At 32.3% G+C, this 18,740-nt stretch overlaps 3 protein-coding genes and 1 non-coding gene across 19 annotated transcripts in view; 3 read left to right on the forward strand and 1 right to left on the reverse strand.

Annotated features, from left to right (window-relative positions):
* Positions 4,765 to 18,740, forward strand: part of LOC105158470 (serine/threonine-protein kinase tricorner) — a 20,137-nt gene continuing 6,161 nt past the window's right edge. Inside the window, exons 1-15 of one of the 5 annotated variants that reach the window (XR_002286690.1) lie at positions 4,768 to 5,043; positions 5,723 to 6,103; positions 7,394 to 7,568; positions 8,102 to 8,185; positions 8,273 to 8,514; positions 8,617 to 8,836; positions 9,426 to 9,505; positions 9,590 to 9,674; positions 10,182 to 10,313; positions 10,398 to 10,511; positions 10,604 to 10,651; positions 11,566 to 11,650; positions 11,859 to 11,915; positions 12,005 to 12,204; positions 12,392 to 12,571. Coding sequence is in view for 4 of the 5 variants with exons in the window: in XM_011075253.2 (XP_011073555.1) it covers positions 5,880 to 6,103; positions 7,394 to 7,568; positions 8,102 to 8,185; positions 8,273 to 8,514; positions 8,617 to 8,836; positions 9,426 to 9,505; positions 9,590 to 9,674; positions 10,182 to 10,313; positions 10,398 to 10,511; positions 10,604 to 10,651; positions 11,566 to 11,650; positions 11,859 to 11,915; positions 12,005 to 12,102 (1,644 nt within the window). In the remaining variant the exon portion in view is untranslated. Of the gene's footprint in view, positions 5,044 to 5,722; positions 6,104 to 6,643; positions 6,784 to 7,393; positions 7,569 to 8,101; positions 8,186 to 8,272; positions 8,515 to 8,616; positions 8,837 to 9,425; positions 9,506 to 9,589; positions 9,675 to 10,181; positions 10,314 to 10,397; positions 10,512 to 10,603; positions 10,652 to 11,565; positions 11,651 to 11,858; positions 11,916 to 12,004; positions 12,572 to 18,740 lie in introns of those variants that run through there. The other 4 variants (XM_011075253.2, XM_020692271.1, XM_020692272.1 and 1 more) reach the window with 4 other exon arrangements.
* On the reverse strand, positions 13,776 to 13,849 carry TRNAT-AGU. The gene has a single exon. It is a non-coding gene; the product is annotated as a tRNA-Thr (tRNA).
* LOC105158469 (uncharacterized protein At4g14342) lies at positions 13,945 to 15,959 on the forward strand. Its single transcript, XM_011075252.2, has 3 exons — positions 13,945 to 14,119; positions 14,254 to 14,377; positions 15,639 to 15,959. Exons 1-3 carry the CDS (start codon positions 14,028 to 14,030, stop codon positions 15,684 to 15,686), a joined length of 264 nt encoding a protein of 87 aa, XP_011073554.1. The 5' UTR covers positions 13,945 to 14,027; the 3' UTR covers positions 15,687 to 15,959.
* LOC105158467 (putative pentatricopeptide repeat-containing protein At3g23330) overlaps positions 17,821 to 18,740 on the forward strand; it is a 7,000-nt gene continuing 6,080 nt past the window's right edge. For 11 of the 12 annotated variants that reach the window (XM_020692260.1, XM_020692259.1, XM_020692266.1 and 8 more), the window contains exon 1: positions 17,821 to 17,972. The gene's annotated coding sequence lies outside the window, so the exon portion shown is untranslated. Of the gene's footprint in view, positions 17,977 to 18,740 lie in introns of all 12 variants that reach the window. The other variant, XM_020692267.1, reaches the window with a different exon arrangement.

Here is an 18,740-nt window from a genome sequence, read left to right on the forward strand (position 1 = left end):
TTTAGGTTGGTTATGTCAAAAACCGTAAGCAACTCCTTATGAAATTCTGCGATGTGTTGGTAAAATTTAAATATGAAGTAATTTCCCCAAATCCTCAAACTTAAATATTTTTTTTTTTTTGTACTTTTATTTTCAAATACTCCTAATCTTTAATACTGCTTAATTTATAATTTTTTTCTACAACTTATTCTCGTTACAAAAGTAGAAGTTATTGCAAAAATCACCTTAGATTAATGAGCTCCAATTTAGTTGACGAAGCTGTGACCCTATAACTAGAATAAGACCGTGAATTCAAATTTCATTAGCGTGTGAGTGTTGTTTTACTTTCACGACAATTATCTATTTTTATAATAGTTATTACATAATTATAAATATTTAATATTAATTATTAATGATTGAGATTTATATATATAAAATAGCCCACAATGATCTCTGATGTTGATGGTCGTGGACTAAGGTTGGTTGTAATAATACCTCGTCTAATCATTTCGAAGGTACTTCTCTTTATATGTATATTTATTTATTAAGTAAAATTTATTTTAATATCCGAAATTTGATATATTTAAATAATTTGCAAACGTCTCAATTGGTTCTGTAGTTTTATTATTAATATTATTTTAATATTTAATTAATGTTTTTCATATTTTTTTCAATAATTTGCATAAATATCAATCAGTAAGTGGGAAGCTGTCCTTAACATTGCTAACATGCTATGTCATCTGGTCCCTACACATTCTTTTAAATTGACAATATTTTATCTAATTATTTTTTTATTTTAAATAATATTACTTTAATATTACCAATTTATATATGCTCTATTTAAATTCTTTTGTCATTATCAATCACTAAATTTAAAATACAACCATAAGACTGTTTTATTCTTCGCAATAGCTGAAAACCTGTCTATTTTCGTGATATTCTGTAACGTCAGTATATAAAACTAATTTCAAGTGATTAAACACATAAAATGAAAATGGCAGTAATGTGGGGACCACGCTGAGATTCTGGCAAGTACCCAAAAATTTCATCCGGCATGATAAAAATGACTGAATACTACAAGAATCCACTCATTTTTTCTCGAGACGAACCTCTAATATCAATAACCCGAATAATCGTCTGACGGTTCTTGGATTAATGAATTACATTGAACGTACACCTTGATCATTACTATGAACACATAGTCCCCAGGTATTACGTGTGTTCACTTAACTCATTCGTTATTTTTCAAATTATTCTGATACTAAATTTTATTTACTTAAGAATCGAAAGGCTATCAATAAAATATATATAGTGTAATGTAGTGGGAAAGATGTGAAAGGGCTAATCTCCTTGACTGCCTTTTTATTTTTATTTGTTTGTACACAAAAAGGGTAATTGATGGTCCCCATTATGCCCTTAATTTTGGGGCAACACCCACCCTCTTGAGGTTGCCTTTGTTGGAGGGCAATTTTGGAACCAAATATTTAAAGGATAGATTATACTCTCCTCCCTTAAAATTTAGTGTAATTACACGTAAACTCTTGTGGTTTAGGAAATTACATCTAGCACTTTTGAGGTTTACTTCCGTCTAACAAATAAGTCCTTCAGTTTGTCAAATTTCAATGAATTTGTAAATATTAACAGAAACATTGAATGAAAATTGATAATTACTCCTGATTGACTTATTACTATTATAGCTCAAACTATTTTTTTCAAATTAAACTACCATAATAACAGTAAAGATATACCATCTTACATGTATTAATACGTGAAGACGAATAAAGATAATATGATCATAAAAATATTTATTTAACTTACAATAAATCAGTAACAAGTTAATTGGCTAAGTACAAGTTTTTTTTCCCAATCGTCTTATTTGCATTTGTCATCGCTAACGGCAAATGAACTTACTTCCAGAACCAAGCATTAAGCGAGGGTTGTCGTCTCGCCACGTGTCGGGATGTTCCGATATGTGAGTCGGACATCATGGACTACCTATCCCTTAGCCGTGCTATCTGCTTTCCTATTTGGGGACAAACAACCGACCTAAATATGAGATTTTCACTAAATAAATATATATATATATATATATATATATGAGATTTTCCTTTCTTCTCTCTCAGTAATAGAAAATTTACACCCATTTTTATTTTAGGATAATTATACGATTCTTCCCTAAAATTTGATGTACATAAAGCCTTTGTGTTTAATTATATTTAATACCCATAACGTTTGTTTTCATTTAATAAATAAATTTTTCTAGTTAAAATTTACTGAATTAATTGATATTAGCAAAATAAATAAATAAATTCTTAATTTACTGCTCTCGATTGACTAATTATTGATTAGTAACCGTCTTTTTTTAGTTTGACACATACTGTAAAAATATTGGTGACACGAAAGCAAAAATTAAGTAACGGTACTTTTTACTAATTATATATGTAAAATGACAAGATTATCTTTTTTTCTTGTAATAATAATTGTTATATTTTTAGTAGTTACAATATTGAAGTAAATATTATCATTAGGAATAATTAACGACAAAAAAAGTATGCATATAATAGTTATTATATAATGATTACATATATATAGTTGTTATTATATTTGTGTCGTCATTGCAGACGTGTCATTAATTCTTTGTAGTGATAGCTTGATTCCCGGTTCTTGTCGCTAATCATTATATTATGACAATATTAAAAGGGATTATTACGTCTACACCCTTTGACTTATGGTCTATCTACATAAATTATTTATATTTTTCAAAAAATTACACATATACCTACCAAATACGCCTACACCGTTTACGCAAACCACGTTTATTTTTTAAAAAGCTACACATACACCCCCGTAAATATTAACATCATTGCACAAATTATTCTTTGTTTTTGCTGTTAGCAATGATTTTTGTAATTATACAAAAGATGTGAATTATTTGCGTAAAAAAACCGCGATTTAAATATAATTATTCCAAAATATTATCATTACTTAAGATATATCATTAATGACAACTTTAAATTATCACTTAAATATTTATCACTAATATTATTTTGATATCACATCAGAATTAATTAATTTATTTTGATCAGATTAAATCATAATAAGTAGTTGATTATAGTGTGAAGTATATATATGACTAGCTTGTGATAAGTAGACGAGTGATTGATGGAGCTCGATCATCATCTAACTATATTAAATCAACCAAATATGTATCAGTTATAGAAAAAATGTGTCGTTCAGCTGAAATGAGGTGTGTTTCTGTTGAAATAGTATGCAATTTGGGCATAATGACAAATAATTTATTATTGTTTTGTAACATTTTAAGATACAAAACTATAATTTTAAAAGAAAACAATTATGAAAAAAGGAACAAGAGAAAATAACATACCGAAGGCACCAAACTCTTCCTCTTCAATTAATTAAAGTACAAATAATTACACAATAAATTCAGTTTTGTTATCATTATAAGTATCTTTTTTTGTATAAAAACTGAATTTTTTATTGAGTTGTATATAGTATATAATAGTATTGGGACCCCTAAAATTTATCATAATTATCAATATTTTCTCGTTGTTTTAAAAAATTACAAATACTCCGTAGAATTAATGGTCATGTAATAATTAGCCCTCGTGATAGTTTATTATAACGCGTATTTGTTAGACGGATCGTTAATTTGAGGGAGGTATTTATAATTTTTCAAAAAGAGAAAATGTTTATTATTATGACAAATTTTGGGGGAGCGTATTGTAATTTACCCAAAAATGTGTGATTGGCCTTGGAAGAAAAAAGCAAAAAGAAAAAGAGAAAAAGGGGGGTGAAATGCAACCCCTAACATCTTTTATTGAAAGAAACGCGTTTCATCTTTTTATTGGAGAAAACGCTTCCGCTCAAAGCAATTTCAAGGGAGTTTACAGGTGGGGGTGGGGGTTTGTAGGACAAAGATTGCCGAAAAAGAAAAACACAAAAATAAAATAAAAGAAATGGTTAACGGCACTGAATTTTCTAGAAATTTATCATAATTATAATTTTTTCCCTATTGTTTGATAAATGAAAAAAATACTTCTGAAATTAATATCTGTATAATAAATATTTTCTCGTGACAGCTTATTATAGGAGTGCTTGTTAGACAATCGTTAATTTTAGAAGGTATTCGTAATTTTATAAATAATAAAAAAATACTTTTAAAATTAATAATTATTTAACAAATATTTTTTCGTGACAGCTCATTATATGGGTATTTGTTAGACGATTTGTAACTTTATAGATAATGAAAAAATAATGAGAAAGAATTGTATTATGTTAATTAAATTTAGATCCTTTTTAAAAATACAAAATTATATTTTATCCCAAAAAATTTTAAAATTATACTTATACCCCTCTAACAATTTACTTATTCACATTCCACTCCCTTTCGTTAGGGTATGGATAAAAAATATTGACGATATAAAAAAATTACCTAAATTTTTAATTTTAATCTTCATTTAACATTATCATGTAATAATTTTATTTTTATATGAAAAAATAAAATAATGTTAATCCCCCTTTACATATATATACATTTATTCATTATAACACAAAAATATATTTAAAAATATTAAATGAGAGTAAAATTAAAAATTTATGTGATTTTTTTTTTAACACTAATATTTTTTATCCAAATCCTAACGGAAGGGGTAAGAAATAACTAAAATTTTTTTGAAAGGGTATAAGTATAATTTCAAATTTTGTTTAGGAGAAAATGTGAATATAACTAACCCTTGTAATTATTGCAAAATTAAGGGACCATTGTAATTTACCAAGAAAAAAGAGAAAATCTCTCTCTCTCTCTCTCTGGACTTTTAATGGCGATGATGCCACCATTGCATAAAGTTCTCCCAACAGTCTTGTATTTCAGCTAACTTCTCTCTCTCCAGAAAGTTAGGGTTCCAAATTCACAATTATTTTTGCCTTTTACTCAGTGGTTCAGATACTGTTAGAGGAGATTTTAACTCGTTAATATACCGTTTCTGGATTGGAGTGGCCGGTGGAAAGTTGACACAGGTGGTGATGTTCTGATTCCTTTTACAGGTGAAATTTTTACTTGTATTGTTACTTTTGAATTTCGGATTTCGTTGGGAATGTTTTTCTTGGATCGGTCTGATGGGGTGGCTTGTGCTGCTAGTGATTTACTTTTGCTTGAATAGTTTCTTGGTTCTGAATTTTGACTAGGAATTTGTTTCATTTAGTATAATTATTGTCTTTTATGTCTAGACAGTACCTTATGGGACACAGGATCATTTTCTTTGGTGGTATGCAGAGTGATGGGAGTTATGGTCGCATTTGGTCGTTTTATTGCTTTTGGTTTCTTTGTGTGCAGTAGGTTTCTTAGTTGATATGCTATTTCCTCCTTTTCTTTTGCTATTCGTTGGATAAGTTCGGAAAGTCCTTTTTCAGTTTCGACTTTGAAAGTTGTTGGATGTGTGGTTCCATTTTCATTTCAATATTTTTATTTTCCCCCATTAGTGGAGTATTTTTGGTGGAGGTAGGTTCAGAAGTTTGATTACTTATGAATTCTAGTTAATCAAGAAATAATTTTGATAAAACCTTTAATTTGGGATCACAGACAGTTAATGGAAAATGGTCAGAAATCAGTTTCCTTAAGCTTTCAAATTATTCAACACTCTTACCAACCTATAGGGGTTTCTTGAGTATGGAAGAAGATTGCTGCCATTTCTTGATTACTACATTTTCTTGTTTCTTTATGCAGCATTGCTAATTTGGGTTCTTTCAATAGTCTGAGGATTTGATACTGTAAGTGATGTACTGGAAGCTTGATCTCGAAGATAGAAAGTTATTTAATACACTAAAGTTGTACCATTCAGAAGTTAGTTCCTGATTTTTGACAAGAAAAGAGTGTGAGGTAGATGGAAACTGCTAAGCGTTGGTTTGGAAAGTTCCGATCAAAAGAGAGGCCTAAGACTTCAAGGACGAAGAATGAACCTAGGCCTAATGGAAAAGAAGGTTCAAAGACACCATTGAATGAGGAAACACCTTCGAATGCAACTAAGCAGAAGGTAGCTGCTGCCAAAGAGTATATAGAAAAACATTACAAGGAACAAATGAAGAGCTTACAGGAAAGGAGGGAGCGGTATGAGGTTCTTTCCATTTTGTTATGATAACTGTTTGTTTGATATAAGCTCTGTGCTTTAATCTCCATTTTATGTCTAGACTGTTATTTTCATCCATTTGTTTGCTGGCATTGCCTGACAATTAATTTCTATCAGACTTTATTAAGGTTCCTGTTTGCAGTATATCATCAGAAGCAAAATATGACAGCAACATGGGGCTACATTCGCCCCCAGATAATTATATATATATATATATATATATATATTCTTTTCCCAAATTTCTCTTCTATTTTTAGCCAGTGTAAATGATGAAGTCATTTGATTCGGCAATATGCATATTTACTGAAGTGGTTCTATCCTTCTCTCAGTAAACTGTCCCTCTTTTGTATTCTTAAGTAAGGTTTTTCTTTGGAGATAATTTGCTAAAGTGGTTTCTGAAAGTAATGAACTGTTCTTGAAATGAAATTCATAATAAAGTTCAACTTGGTTCCAAAAATGCTGTCTGTTGATCTTACGTGCTATTGTGTCCTCTAGCATGCTTTATGTTACATGAACTTCTTCACCTGTGATAATGTGTTTTGAATTTAGATATATATAGCCTGGAATGTGTAATATGAAAATTCCCAAAGGAGAGGCGTTAGATTGTAATCATGCAGGCATCCTGATGGCTCCCAGAATCTTCAACCTTCTATTTTTCCAAGTATGCTTTTTCATTCTATTTTTCTCTTTTGCTGGTTAAAGATGAAAGATAAACTTTAACATGCAATAATTAGGTTCACAACGGAAATGGTGCAACCACATCTTTGAAAGAAGTACTTCTCAAAGAAGTTGGCTTTGCAATTTGGGAAACTAGGTTAAAGAATGATGTCTGGTTGCTAAAAATCTCCTCTAGTGAACAAAGAACAATGTGCACTGTCTATGTACTGTTGAGCTAGATTTCCAGCACCAGATGAGACCTTGCTTCATAGTTTGAAATTATTAATGTATAGAATAATACATATTGTTTAGCTATGAATTACCCTGTAGAGTTGTCGCATAGAATAACCCAAAAATAGATTCTGGAGTTTCTAGGTGGTATGTAAGAGTTATTGCCTCTTTCTTTCCCCTTACCCTAGGTCCTTGAAGCTTTGCTTCTTCCTATGGCTTATTTCTCCCTGAGTGTCACTTAACCCAAGGTAGCATAAGAAAATAAAAATCATTTCTTGTCTTTTTGTTGCCTTGTTTTGTTTTATTTGTATGGTATAGAATTACTCCTTTTGACTCGTGTGTGTTTGTGTGCTGAAGTGGTAATTCTTTCTGTTTTCTTGTAGGCGTAATATGCTTGAGAAGAAACTGGCTGTTGCTCAGGTCTCTGAGGAAGAGCAGAACAACCTTTTGAAGTACCTAGAGAAAAAGGAAACAGAATATATGCGCCGTCAGAGGCATAAAATGGGTGCTGATGATTTTGAGCCATTAACCATGATTGGAAAGGGTGCATTTGGAGAGGTTCTTTCTATCTCTCTGCACAAGTATTTTGTCTGTACTTTTATAGCAGTTTCCACCTTTTCGATGATCTGTTCAGTTGATTAGTCAATGTACAACAAGTGCATTATTCCTTGAAGCAAATAATGGAGAAAGGACAACCAGTTTTTGGTTATGCCTCTCCTACTCATATAAGGGTGAGAGAATTGTATTGGTAGATGCAAAGAGTAATACTTGAATGGAATATTAGAATTTATGAATTCAACATAGGTACTAAATCGTAATGCAGGATGGAGAACATTCCTCATATTTAGGGTTCAGACACATGCTTTCATTCCTTTTGTGAAAAGGGAAAAAATATCCTCTGTTTGAGACAAATGAACTTGGTCATATATTGAATTAAATGGTCATTTATTTAATTTCCTTGTGTTTTAAAGAAAGAAACATGTAGGATAATAGCTCTTTTTTTAAAAAAAAATTTATGGTGATACACATTATTACAAGTTAAGCTTTTTCTTTATTTGCATTTGGTAACTAGAAGTACTTGCTCCCTGCAGGTTAGAATTTGTAAGGAGAAGTCAACTGGGCATGTTTATGCCATGAAAAAGCTTAAGAAGTCGGAAATGCTTCGTAGGGGCCAGGTAGAAAAAAATTTATTATTCAAACTAAAATCAGTTAGCTGGAGTTGCCCACTGTGCTTATTCCTCCTACTCATTCTTTTTTTCTAGGTTGAGCATGTAAAAGCAGAAAGGAATCTATTAGCGGAAGTTGACAGCAATTGCATTGTCAAACTTTATTGTTCTTTCCAAGATGAAGAGTATCTATATCTAATAATGGAATATCTTCCTGGTGGAGATATGATGACTTTACTGATGCGGAAAGATACATTAACAGAAGATGAAGCCAGATTCTATGTAGGGGAAACTGTTCTTGCAATTGAATCTATCCACAAACACAATTATATTCATAGGTTTGTTAGTTTTTCTGATTCTTTGATCGAAATGATCTATCATCATGTCATTGTATTTTAGACTTAAATCTGATTTTACTTCTTTCATCAATAATTTTTCAGGGATATCAAGCCTGATAACTTGCTTCTTGATAGAAATGGGCACATGAAGTTGTCTGATTTTGGATTATGTAAACCATTGGATTGCAGTAATATTCAAGAGAAGGATTTTTCATTAGGAAATAGTTATAGTGGGTCTCTTCAAAGAGATGGGCGCCCTGCAGCACCAAAGCGTACTCAACAGGAGCAACTGCTACACTGGCAGCGGAACAGGAGGATGCTGGTGAGTTTTCTACCAGAACACAAACTCATACCCATCTTTAATTTTCATTGCATCCTTACTTTACTGAAAGCTTCAAAATCAAGACGTGTAGAGAAGTTGGTTGCTTCATAATATAGGGATAAAACGCTCAGGTTTTCTCTTTTAATTTGTCTTCATCTTCCTCGCGTATTCATTGGCCAGTGGAATCAATCTGCTGTTTATTTATTAGTTCTGGTTCTAAAGCCTGCTTTAGGTTTCCTCTTTTAATTTGTCCTCATCTTCCTTGCATATTTATTGGCCAGTGGAATCAATCTTCTGTCTATTTATTTGTTCTGGTTCTAAAGCGTGTTTGTTACGAGCCAGTAGTTGTATTGGAACATCTATGTGTGTAGTGGAGGCTGGAATTGCACAGTCAAGGGTAATATGGTAGATATACTGTGAACTCTATCGTCCCTAGTATCCGAATACTTGAAACTCTAGTTCGGATGATCTTCTAGGCAGAATAGTTAGTTCACTGCAAGTACCGTTATAAGAGATTCCATCCTCTTCTAGGAGATGTTGTTAGATGTAAGGTAATTATGTTGAATTCTCTGCAATGTTTGTGTTGTAGGCCTATTCAACTGTTGGTACACCTGATTATATTGCTCCAGAAGTTCTGTTGAAGAAAGGATATGGAATGGAATGTGATTGGTATGTGTTCTTTCAGTATTTTTCTTTTCACCTGAAGAAAGATTTACTTGTCTGATTGGGACTCTGCTTCATGCTATGCCATAGGTGGTCTCTGGGGGCTATCATGTATGAGATGCTAGTGGGATATCCACCATTCTATTCTGATGAGCCCATGTCTACATGTAGAAAGGTAATGATGGATTGTTTTTTACATAGATAACTGTATTGAGATGTAGTTGGCTTGTCTGCTTGTCTACATGTTATGTTGATGGTGAAACATTACATTCCAAATACCAATTTTTATTACTAAGGTGAATGAACATTTTAGATCTTTCTTCTCTAAACTTTCCCTGTTTAAGTTGTAAACGTCAAGAAAAGTTGATGGATGTAACAAGCAACAACAAGGAGCATGCTAATCTTAACGTTTTCAAGAATCCTACCCCCACTCAAACCTGATACTAAAATCTATGTTTCACCTCACTCTGGGTAAACATGCAAAAGTTAGCAAGCAAGAAAAGTTATTTGCCAAAAAACTCTCTCCCTCTTGGAGTTGTTGTCCCTCTTATATGCAAAACCTTGGTCCAGTTCCTTTACAATAGACCTTTTTATGTAGTTATACTTTATAGACGACTCATTTACCTGGATTCTTTCCTTATTCCCTGTCTTGATGTTTATGATTATTTTTGTTCTGGTGCAGATAGTAAACTGGAGAACTTATTTGAAATTTCCGGAAGAGGCAAAATTATCACTAGAAGCAAAGGATCTTATCTGTAAACTCTTGTGCAATGTAGAGCACAGGCTTGGCACGAGAAGTGCTGATGAAATTAAGGTGCTTTGCATCCTTCTGATTTGAATCTTTCGAAATGTTTATATTGTTCAACCAACAGTTAATACCTGTTCACCTTCTTTCCAGGCTCACCCATGGTTCAAAGGCATTGAGTGGAATAAACTATATCAGATGAAAGCTGCATTCATTCCAGAAGTTAATGATGAACTGGATACTCAAAACTTTGAAAAGTTTGAAGAGGTTTTCTTTCCTTTTTTTTTTTTTTGGAAGTTTAACCTATTTCCTCTCATTCTTCACTTTTATCTACTTTTCCTCATTCTCTTTCTTTGCAGACTGACAATCAAGTTCCATCTGCAACAAAATCAGGTCCCTGGAGGAAGGTGAGTGAATATTGCTATTAGCTTTTGTGCTGCCAATCTGTTCTCTTAGTCTGAAATCTTTAATGTCCACCTTATCCTCTGCAAAATGAAAAATCTGGTTTGTGAATCAATATAGTAGAGAATTTGATTAATGTAATCTTCATGGTGATATGAAGTTGTATGTTGATGCGTGGTATGGGCTTTGATCCCTGGCTAAATGAAAATGACAACAATTAATATGGGAACCTAGAGTTCTTAAAGCAGTATCGAATATCGATAAGCATCATTAGTATCTAAGTGTTGAATGTTGCAATCTGAGTGTCTTTGCAGTCAAACCTATAGCCTGCAATAAGAACTGCCAATAATGGAAAATAAGCCTGTTTGGTCAAAAGGATAAACTGGCTAATATGGTAGGTGGAGGTCGAGTTGTGTGTTCCAGTAACAGCAACCAGATAAATATAGTTGCCCATCACCAGCTCAACCAGATTAATATCTAAAGTGTTGAGTGTTGCGATCTGAGTGGTCTTTGCTGCCAAACCTTAGCCTGCAATAAGAACTGCAAATAATCGAAGATAAGCCAAGCCTGTTTGATGAGTAGGATAAGCTGGCAAATATGGTAAGTGGAGGTAGAGTTGTGTGTTCCAGTTACAGCAACCAGATAAATATAGTTGCCTATCACTAGCTCATGTTTCGTGTACTGTGATATGAAAATAACACTTAGCATGAATGAATTGGAGAAGTTAATCCCTTATCTTATTTGTTTGCGAGTTTCTTTGCACTTTTCCATCTTCTTGTCTGGAGAAACGGTTTTTATAGTTGATCCTGGAAGATATTGCTAAGTTGTTTGTCACCGTCATAAGCGAAACCGTCTCTTACTTCTGAGTTTGTGTCTGATGGTGTATTCAGATCTCATTAATTTTGTTGTCATGTTGCAGATGCTTCCGTCCAAGGATGCCAATTTCATGGGTTACACCTACAAGAACTTTGAAATTGTTAATGACCATGAAGTTCCGGGAATTGGTATGTCTCATCTCGTTCTTCCTTTATGCAAGTTAACAATGTATACCTCCACATTTAGAAACTATTGCCCATAGCCTTGTTATTTCCATCGATCATCATTACTGTTTCCACTGAATGCACCATATTTTCAAAAACATGCACATTCATCCTTGATGATTCTAAATTAACAATCATGAGTGGTCTCTAATGCCTTTCTTTCTACAACCAGCTGAACTGAAGAAGAAGAGCAACAAACCTAAGAGACCTACTGTGAAGTCCCTATTCAGTATGATCCTTTCTCCCTCTCTCCTAATATGCACAAGTCTTTACACACACCATAAATACAAAATAACGACGAAACATTGCATCTAACAGATGAGGAATCAATTTCAACATCCAATCAACAAGCACAAGGAAGCTTCCTTCATCTTCTACCTCCAAAATTAGATACCTCAAAACAAGGCGAACACTAAAGGTCACTAATCTGTTGATATCATCCGACAAGCACCCAAACGGGTTTTCAAGTTGTTTTGAAGCGAACAGGTCTCCTGTCTTCACCTGGGAGTGCTTGAACTGTAAGTATGTTTCCATGGAGGAGGCAGTTTCTCAAGTACATGTACTCGATTGAGCATCGTGTAAATCATATCCTGGTTGTACATATCTTGTTTTTCGTCTACTCAGTTGATGTGTAATTCATTTCACTTATCAAGCTGTAGAGACCAATTCATTGTTCATGTAATCTGTTTGTTCTTTGGAGTATAGGATTGATTTGAACAGAAGCCAATTTTGGGAAATTGGAGCTGTTTGACAGACTGATGAATATCTGGAAGAGTTGATTGCAGGAATTTACTCATTTCCTTTGTGAATTACCATTCCCTTTGTACCCTCGTGATCTGTACAAAATTCTTGAAATAATCTAAGTTTCCTGTAGAAATTGAAGTATTGGGGTCTCTTAGGTAAATCAATCAGTGTCAACTTAACTTGAAACTTTTGGCTAGTGACTGTCTGAAATGGAGACAATTGTATTTTTGATACACAATATTGCACATTTTGCAACTTTAGTGTCATACTTTTCTAACCGGTCAAGTTTGGTATTATATAAATGAAGCCGTTTGCACATTACATATTATCGTCAATTTTCTAATAGAATGTGTATATGGTCGTTAAATTTGAAACGATTAATTGCATTTTTCGTACTGTTTATAGGACTTTTTTGCATGATTCGTATGATGCTTTCTAGTTAACTAAAAATGATAGCATGTAAATGTGGTTGTTTGCACACTAAATATCTTTGTTAAATTTTTAACGAAAGTGCAGTTGGTCATCAATTTTGCTGTTTTGGCGCCCAAATGTGATGTGAGCTGTACTTAGAATTAGATTTAGGTTAAAGGTGAAATCGATTTATTCCTCATTCATCGCAAATTAATCTTCATCTATCTATTATAAATTGGGAATGTCACACCGTCCTACCAATTAAAAGTTCACTTAAGAGATGCTACACTCTACCCGAATAAATGAATAATAGACGAATTAATATATACTCTTGTGTGGATTTTGGATGATTATCGCTTAGGATTAAGGTTCGTAGATTGAAAAATGGAGTTGGGACTGAATGAATTTTTTTTTCCTCCAATAATAACTCTATTTCAACTAACAACTTAATCTTAAGTTCAACACCTTCGGTTCGTGCGACATTCATACATGAGATCATTTCGTTAAAAATTTAATGAATGCATCTGTTGTGTAAACAGTCTCGTTTATATGATATTATTTTTTACCAATTAGAGAACATGGTACCAAACTTGCAAACAGCCCTATACTATAGTACCACAAAGGCTAATATTTGGTTCAAATTTAATGTCCACATCAGTGCACGTCACCTTTTTGTTAGAAAACTAACGACGATATGTAATATGTAAATCACTTGTTTATCTACGATATAAAATCTCATCATTTGAAAAAATATAGTACTAAATTGTAAACTAATCTGAATTGTTTTATAAGAAATGCAATTTTCTCGTTGACTTGTGATATTGTTGATTAGAGTGAAATATTGATTTAAAAAAAAAAACCCACAATTTGTCCTTTTTCTTGGAAAAAAAGAAAGAAAGAGAAGAAACATAACTGAAAAACCAAGAGGGCGTTTTGCTCTTGTTGAGAGTCGAACTCAAGACCTCCCGCTTACTAAACGGGTGCTCTAACCAACTGAGCTACAAGAGCAATTCATTCTACTTTTTGTGAAATTTTAGAATAAATACTTTCAACTGTTCAAGAAACCCTAATTTGCATTCTCTCTATATCCATTTTCTCTTCAGAATTATCAGATTGAAGTTAAATTCATACGCTACAAACTGTTCCTTTTACTATAAACGTTGTTTTCTTCGCCGTTGTTGATACGATGCAGGCCAGCGACAGGTTTAACATAAACTCCCAGCTCGAGCATTTGCAGGCTAAATATGTGGGCACAGGACACGCCGACTTGACCCGATTGTACGTAGTCTCAAGATCTCCTTTCAAGGAAAAAGATCCCTTTTTCAATTATTTTCCGGGCCTCAATTGTTTTCTTTTTTTTTTGGTTGTTAAATACTAATTTGTTTGTTTCTCCGGAAATTTGTGTTTAATAGTGAATGGGCAGTTAATATCCACCGAGATAGTTACGCATCGTATGTTGGACACTATCCGATCTTGGCCTACTTTGCCGTCGCGGAAAATGAATCAATTGGGAGAGAGCGCTATAATTTCATGCAGGTTTTTGCTTTAGCCCCTTTTTCTGTATTTCCCTTTATTTTCTTTTATCTATGAGTTTTCTAATTTATACTACCTTTTGTGTTGTGTGATTTTGTACTCAGTTGTTGTTTGCTGGCTTTGTTCTTGTGCACTGTACTTGTTCTCTGGTACAGGAACTGCAAGTTAAACTTGTGGGGTTGTGGATTTTTGCTGTCTTCTTTCTGTGGTTTTAATTTGTAGACTTGTGGATTGATGGATTTGATGTGTATTTCTTGCTGAATTTTGATTGGCTGAGTGCTGCAAGGAGTTGTATTTTTTACTTTGTGTGCTTGTTTTTGTCTGACCTTTTCAATTCTGAGTGTGGTCTTTCATCAAGTGGTTTAATTGCAAAACTCTGCGAGCTTTTGCAAGTTTCTTAGCATAGTGGTATGTCTGTTTGCGTCAGTGGTGAAAGTTTTTTTTATGAAATAAAGTATCAATATTGTCATGATTTATAATTGTTTTGGATTCAACTTTTTGTGAAGAGATAAATGTCAAATGGCTGTTTCGATTTTTTGTATTACATTGGCGTTCTTGGAATAATATTCATCAGGAAAAATAACAATTTTGACTCATGAATATGCATGAGGTTGGGTTTGGCGCCGAAAAAGTTGGTTGGATTGTATCCCTGTCGTTTAATATAAAATCAATGTTGGAGAAGTTTGTGTGGTGAGGTTGGTTGTGTGGCTGAAATTCATTGCTTTGAACTGCTTTAATCTTGTTTATTCTAGCAGAAAGCAAATACGAGTGGAGATGATGGTATTAGGTTGACTTTCCTTGGTTGGTACTCTTAAGTGTTCCAAGGTGCAGTCTTGAACTGCAATTTGTAAAACATCTTTTTTTCTTTTTTTAAAATTTCGCACAAGTGACAAGTAAGAGAAACATACGAAGATGATGATTTATTACATGAATTATACTCATTGAACGATTTTGTGATTGCTGCAAGTGTGCATAAGCGTAGTTTCTTGAAAAATGCGCATTATATCTGTAACCATATTCTTTTGTGATGCGGCCTTCAATGGTATTACCGAGAATGGTCCAGCTTAAGACATAGAAACTTGATTGATTCATTATTTATCCCTCTGGATGGTCAAGAATCCATGAGGTTCTCATCTCTGCTAATGGGATCTATTAGAACCTTGTGGAGTACTTTCTCTCCTCATTTGGGTATATGAGCTAATATCTCAGTAAATCATCGCATTGGAGTTGCTAATGCCTTTGTGGTCTTTCAATGCATATGCAGAAAATGCTTTTGCCATGCGGGCTTCCCCCTGAGAGAGAAGATGATTGAAGCTACTTCTGAGAATACAATGGCTGACTATTGCAATCTGAAAATGGCACTTGTTCAGATGTTTTTGAAATTTGATTTGCTTTTATTGTTGTTGTCAGTCCATATCATAAAGATTTGATATTTGTATTTAGTTAGCAAAATGCTTTCATGTTTGCAATGCATGTTGGTTAGTGTATTAATAGAGCTTAGAATTGGGATTTCAAAAATTTTACCAAATATGTTACATAGGATATCCATTTCTCCTCTTGGCAAACAACAAGTACTTTGAGACTCTACAATAATTTTTGGTATCTGAGGGGGGGCCATACCTAGGCTCTTTGAAATGACCAAAACCCCCCAGGCGCTTGAGTCGCACTGATCTGGTGCAAGCCCGATTATGCCTGAAATCATACGATTTGCAGGTACGACCTTTTGCTATCTTGAATACTCACTAGAACTTATCCTTTTAATAGTCGACTTAAGAATCCATTGACTATAAATTATGCCATTCTTGGTATTGTTTTCACCGAGCTTGTGGTTGCACGAGTACTTTAAAGTTGAAAGACTCTTGAATCCAAACTTGAGGGACCTACTATACTTGACATAAATTCGTACTTGTGAGCAAGATAACTATGATCATCAAATATTGCAGTATTTCTGCCACAGGTTCAGAGGCCGTTTATCGGTTGCGGGGTTATATGAAAAGTGATATTTGTTACTCGTATTTTTGTTAATAATAATAATTTTTTCTCAATAAATAACATATTTTATTTAATCAGTATATTTCTTACAAAATATTTGTCATTTATATTGAAATATTAAATACTAATAAAAAAATTGGACTTTTGATTCAGCAATGTTTCCTCTAAGCAACATAATTCTGCATTCATACTCAATAAATAAACTTGCATGACTTTTAATTTCTTTTAATTAACTAATTGTAGCAATCTAATTTGTATTTTTCAACAATACAGGGATAATATAAGATAATATGAAAAATAAATTCTAAAGTATTGACTATATAAAAGTGTGGATTTTATTAGTGTTAAATTACTCAAATTATTTTAGACTCTAATATCAATTTTAGATGTGCAATTTTTGAACAAATTGAAAAGAGTAAATTTGAATTAGGATTATTTTAACAATGGTAAACTATTCTAGAAGGAACTTGAATTTATCTATACTAACATATATCCATACTAATATATAAGAAAAGATATTTTTCTCCCACAAATGACGATTATGACATCGCAAGACTGGTCTTACTGTTATGTTGATAATACTCATAAGTTAATTTTTTTTCTTCTTTGTTGCTTTCTTTCTTTCTTTCTTTTTTTTGTTTTTGAAAAATATGACGTATTGATTTATATATATACACATATATTCATTCATAATATATTTTAAAATATAAAATATTATTTATTATATACACGCAAAAGACGGCATGCTACAACAGCTAATTTAAAAAAGCGATCAAACAAAACAACTAGAATCGCGCTTCTAGCTTCAGGTTAATGTATTTTTCTTAGTAATTTTAAAATTAACAGATAACATCTCAAAAAGATCCATTAGGTCTTATTTAAGTTATACAAAAAACTGAGTTTCATTTCGATCTTACTCATTGAATCTTGTGGTACCTTTTTTTCTTTTGTGATGAGTTTGAAAAAGTTAATGTTTTTGAAAGTTTAAATTTACATATTAATTTAAGCAAACTTTGGGACAACTCTTTTGTCATATGAATTTCCGCTAAACTTTTATGTGATGATATTTTTAAGATTTGAATTCAAACAACTTTTATTTATTTTATATATTAATCAAACTTAATTAATTTAATTTTTTTATACTTTTCAAAAAAAAAAATATGACGTTGCGTTCAACTTAATATGGAGTTATCATTATGATAATAAAAATAAAAATTTTTGGCAAAATTTGTCAAAATATCAATACATAGAAAATGTATTTAATAAAATCCAAAATTTATAAATTTTTAGATGTAAAGTAAAAGTAGTAGATTGATATATCGAAAGTTTACAGATTCAATGTTTAAGTTAACAGATAAATATGCATTTTGGAGTATTAAATTTCACTGATATTATATTATATATATAATATATTTATGTATTAATATTATATTATTACCCCATATATTATTATGGAATATAGATAGTATTGATAGTCAGAGAAAGAAAAGAAAAAAGAAAGAAGAAACGCAGCAGAACGGCGGAACAGAACGCAAAAAGAAAAAGAGAGAAGAGACGGCAACGCGCGCGTCCACTCTCCAGCTGGCGGCAGAGCTCTCTCCATCAGGTAGGTACTTTGCTCTTCAAAAAATTTAACTTACAATTTTTGCTTTGAAGGTGTTTGATGAAATGGCTAGTAGAATTTTTTTGTTTTTTTGTTTTTTGTTTGATTCATTGATTGTGTGCTTGAGTTTGTATTAGAGCAATTTTACACTGTCAGATTTGCAAGTATTGAGGTTCAACTTTGAAGTGATTTTACAATTTTTGAGGTAATTAGAACCACTTGCAGCCTTGCTTCTTGCTCCGTTGTTTTCTCTTTTTTTCCTTCCTATCTAGTCTGTGATCTTTTCAAGCATAGAAAATTAGCTTCTGAAAGTCAGTGTTCAAATTTCATTGCAAAAGTTTCTGGGCTTATGAATGAATTGATTGTCTGTGTATAACTGATAACTTGAGAACAGTGGAGCGTTTTTGTTTTGTCAAAACTTGTGTTTCTGTTAGTTCTACAAGCCTAATGCAGCATTGCAGCAAGCTGTAAACTAAGGTCTATATATATTATTTAAAAAAAAAAAATGGTTTTTTCGGTTTTAACCGAACCATTTCTGTTTTTCTGTGTCATTACCCAGAGGTATGTTTGTTAGTAGCTTTTTTTCTGCGGCACAAATTTGGTTCTTGAATTGAGAAGTTATTTGTGTAATTGTTATAGCTTAGGGCTCAAATTGATAGGAAGGAATTAGTAAAAGAAGCTTATTGACTGTGACTGCAACTTCGAACATAATTGCACACTTCTATCCAATCAAATGAAAAAAAAATAAAAAATTGCAATAATTGTTTTCTC

The sequence above is a fragment of the Sesamum indicum genome, linkage group LG3 (assembly GCF_000512975.1).
Source record: "Sesamum indicum cultivar Zhongzhi No. 13 linkage group LG3, S_indicum_v1.0, whole genome shotgun sequence".
NCBI lineage: Eukaryota > Viridiplantae > Streptophyta > Magnoliopsida > Lamiales > Pedaliaceae > Sesamum > Sesamum indicum.

Bases quoted from the DNA above. Each gene is read 5' to 3' on its own strand.
- LOC105158469 (XM_011075252.2), top strand. From the start codon at position 14,028: ATGCAGGCCAGCGACAGGTTTAACATAAACTCCCAGCTCGAGCATTTG. The intron at 14,120-14,253 runs GTACGTAGTCTC...TGTGTTTAATAG, and splicing joins CACGCCGACTTGACCCGATT to TGAATGGGCAGTTAATATCC. The intron at 14,378-15,638 runs GTTTTTGCTTTA...ATGCATATGCAG, and splicing joins AGCGCTATAATTTCATGCAG to AAAATGCTTTTGCCATGCGG.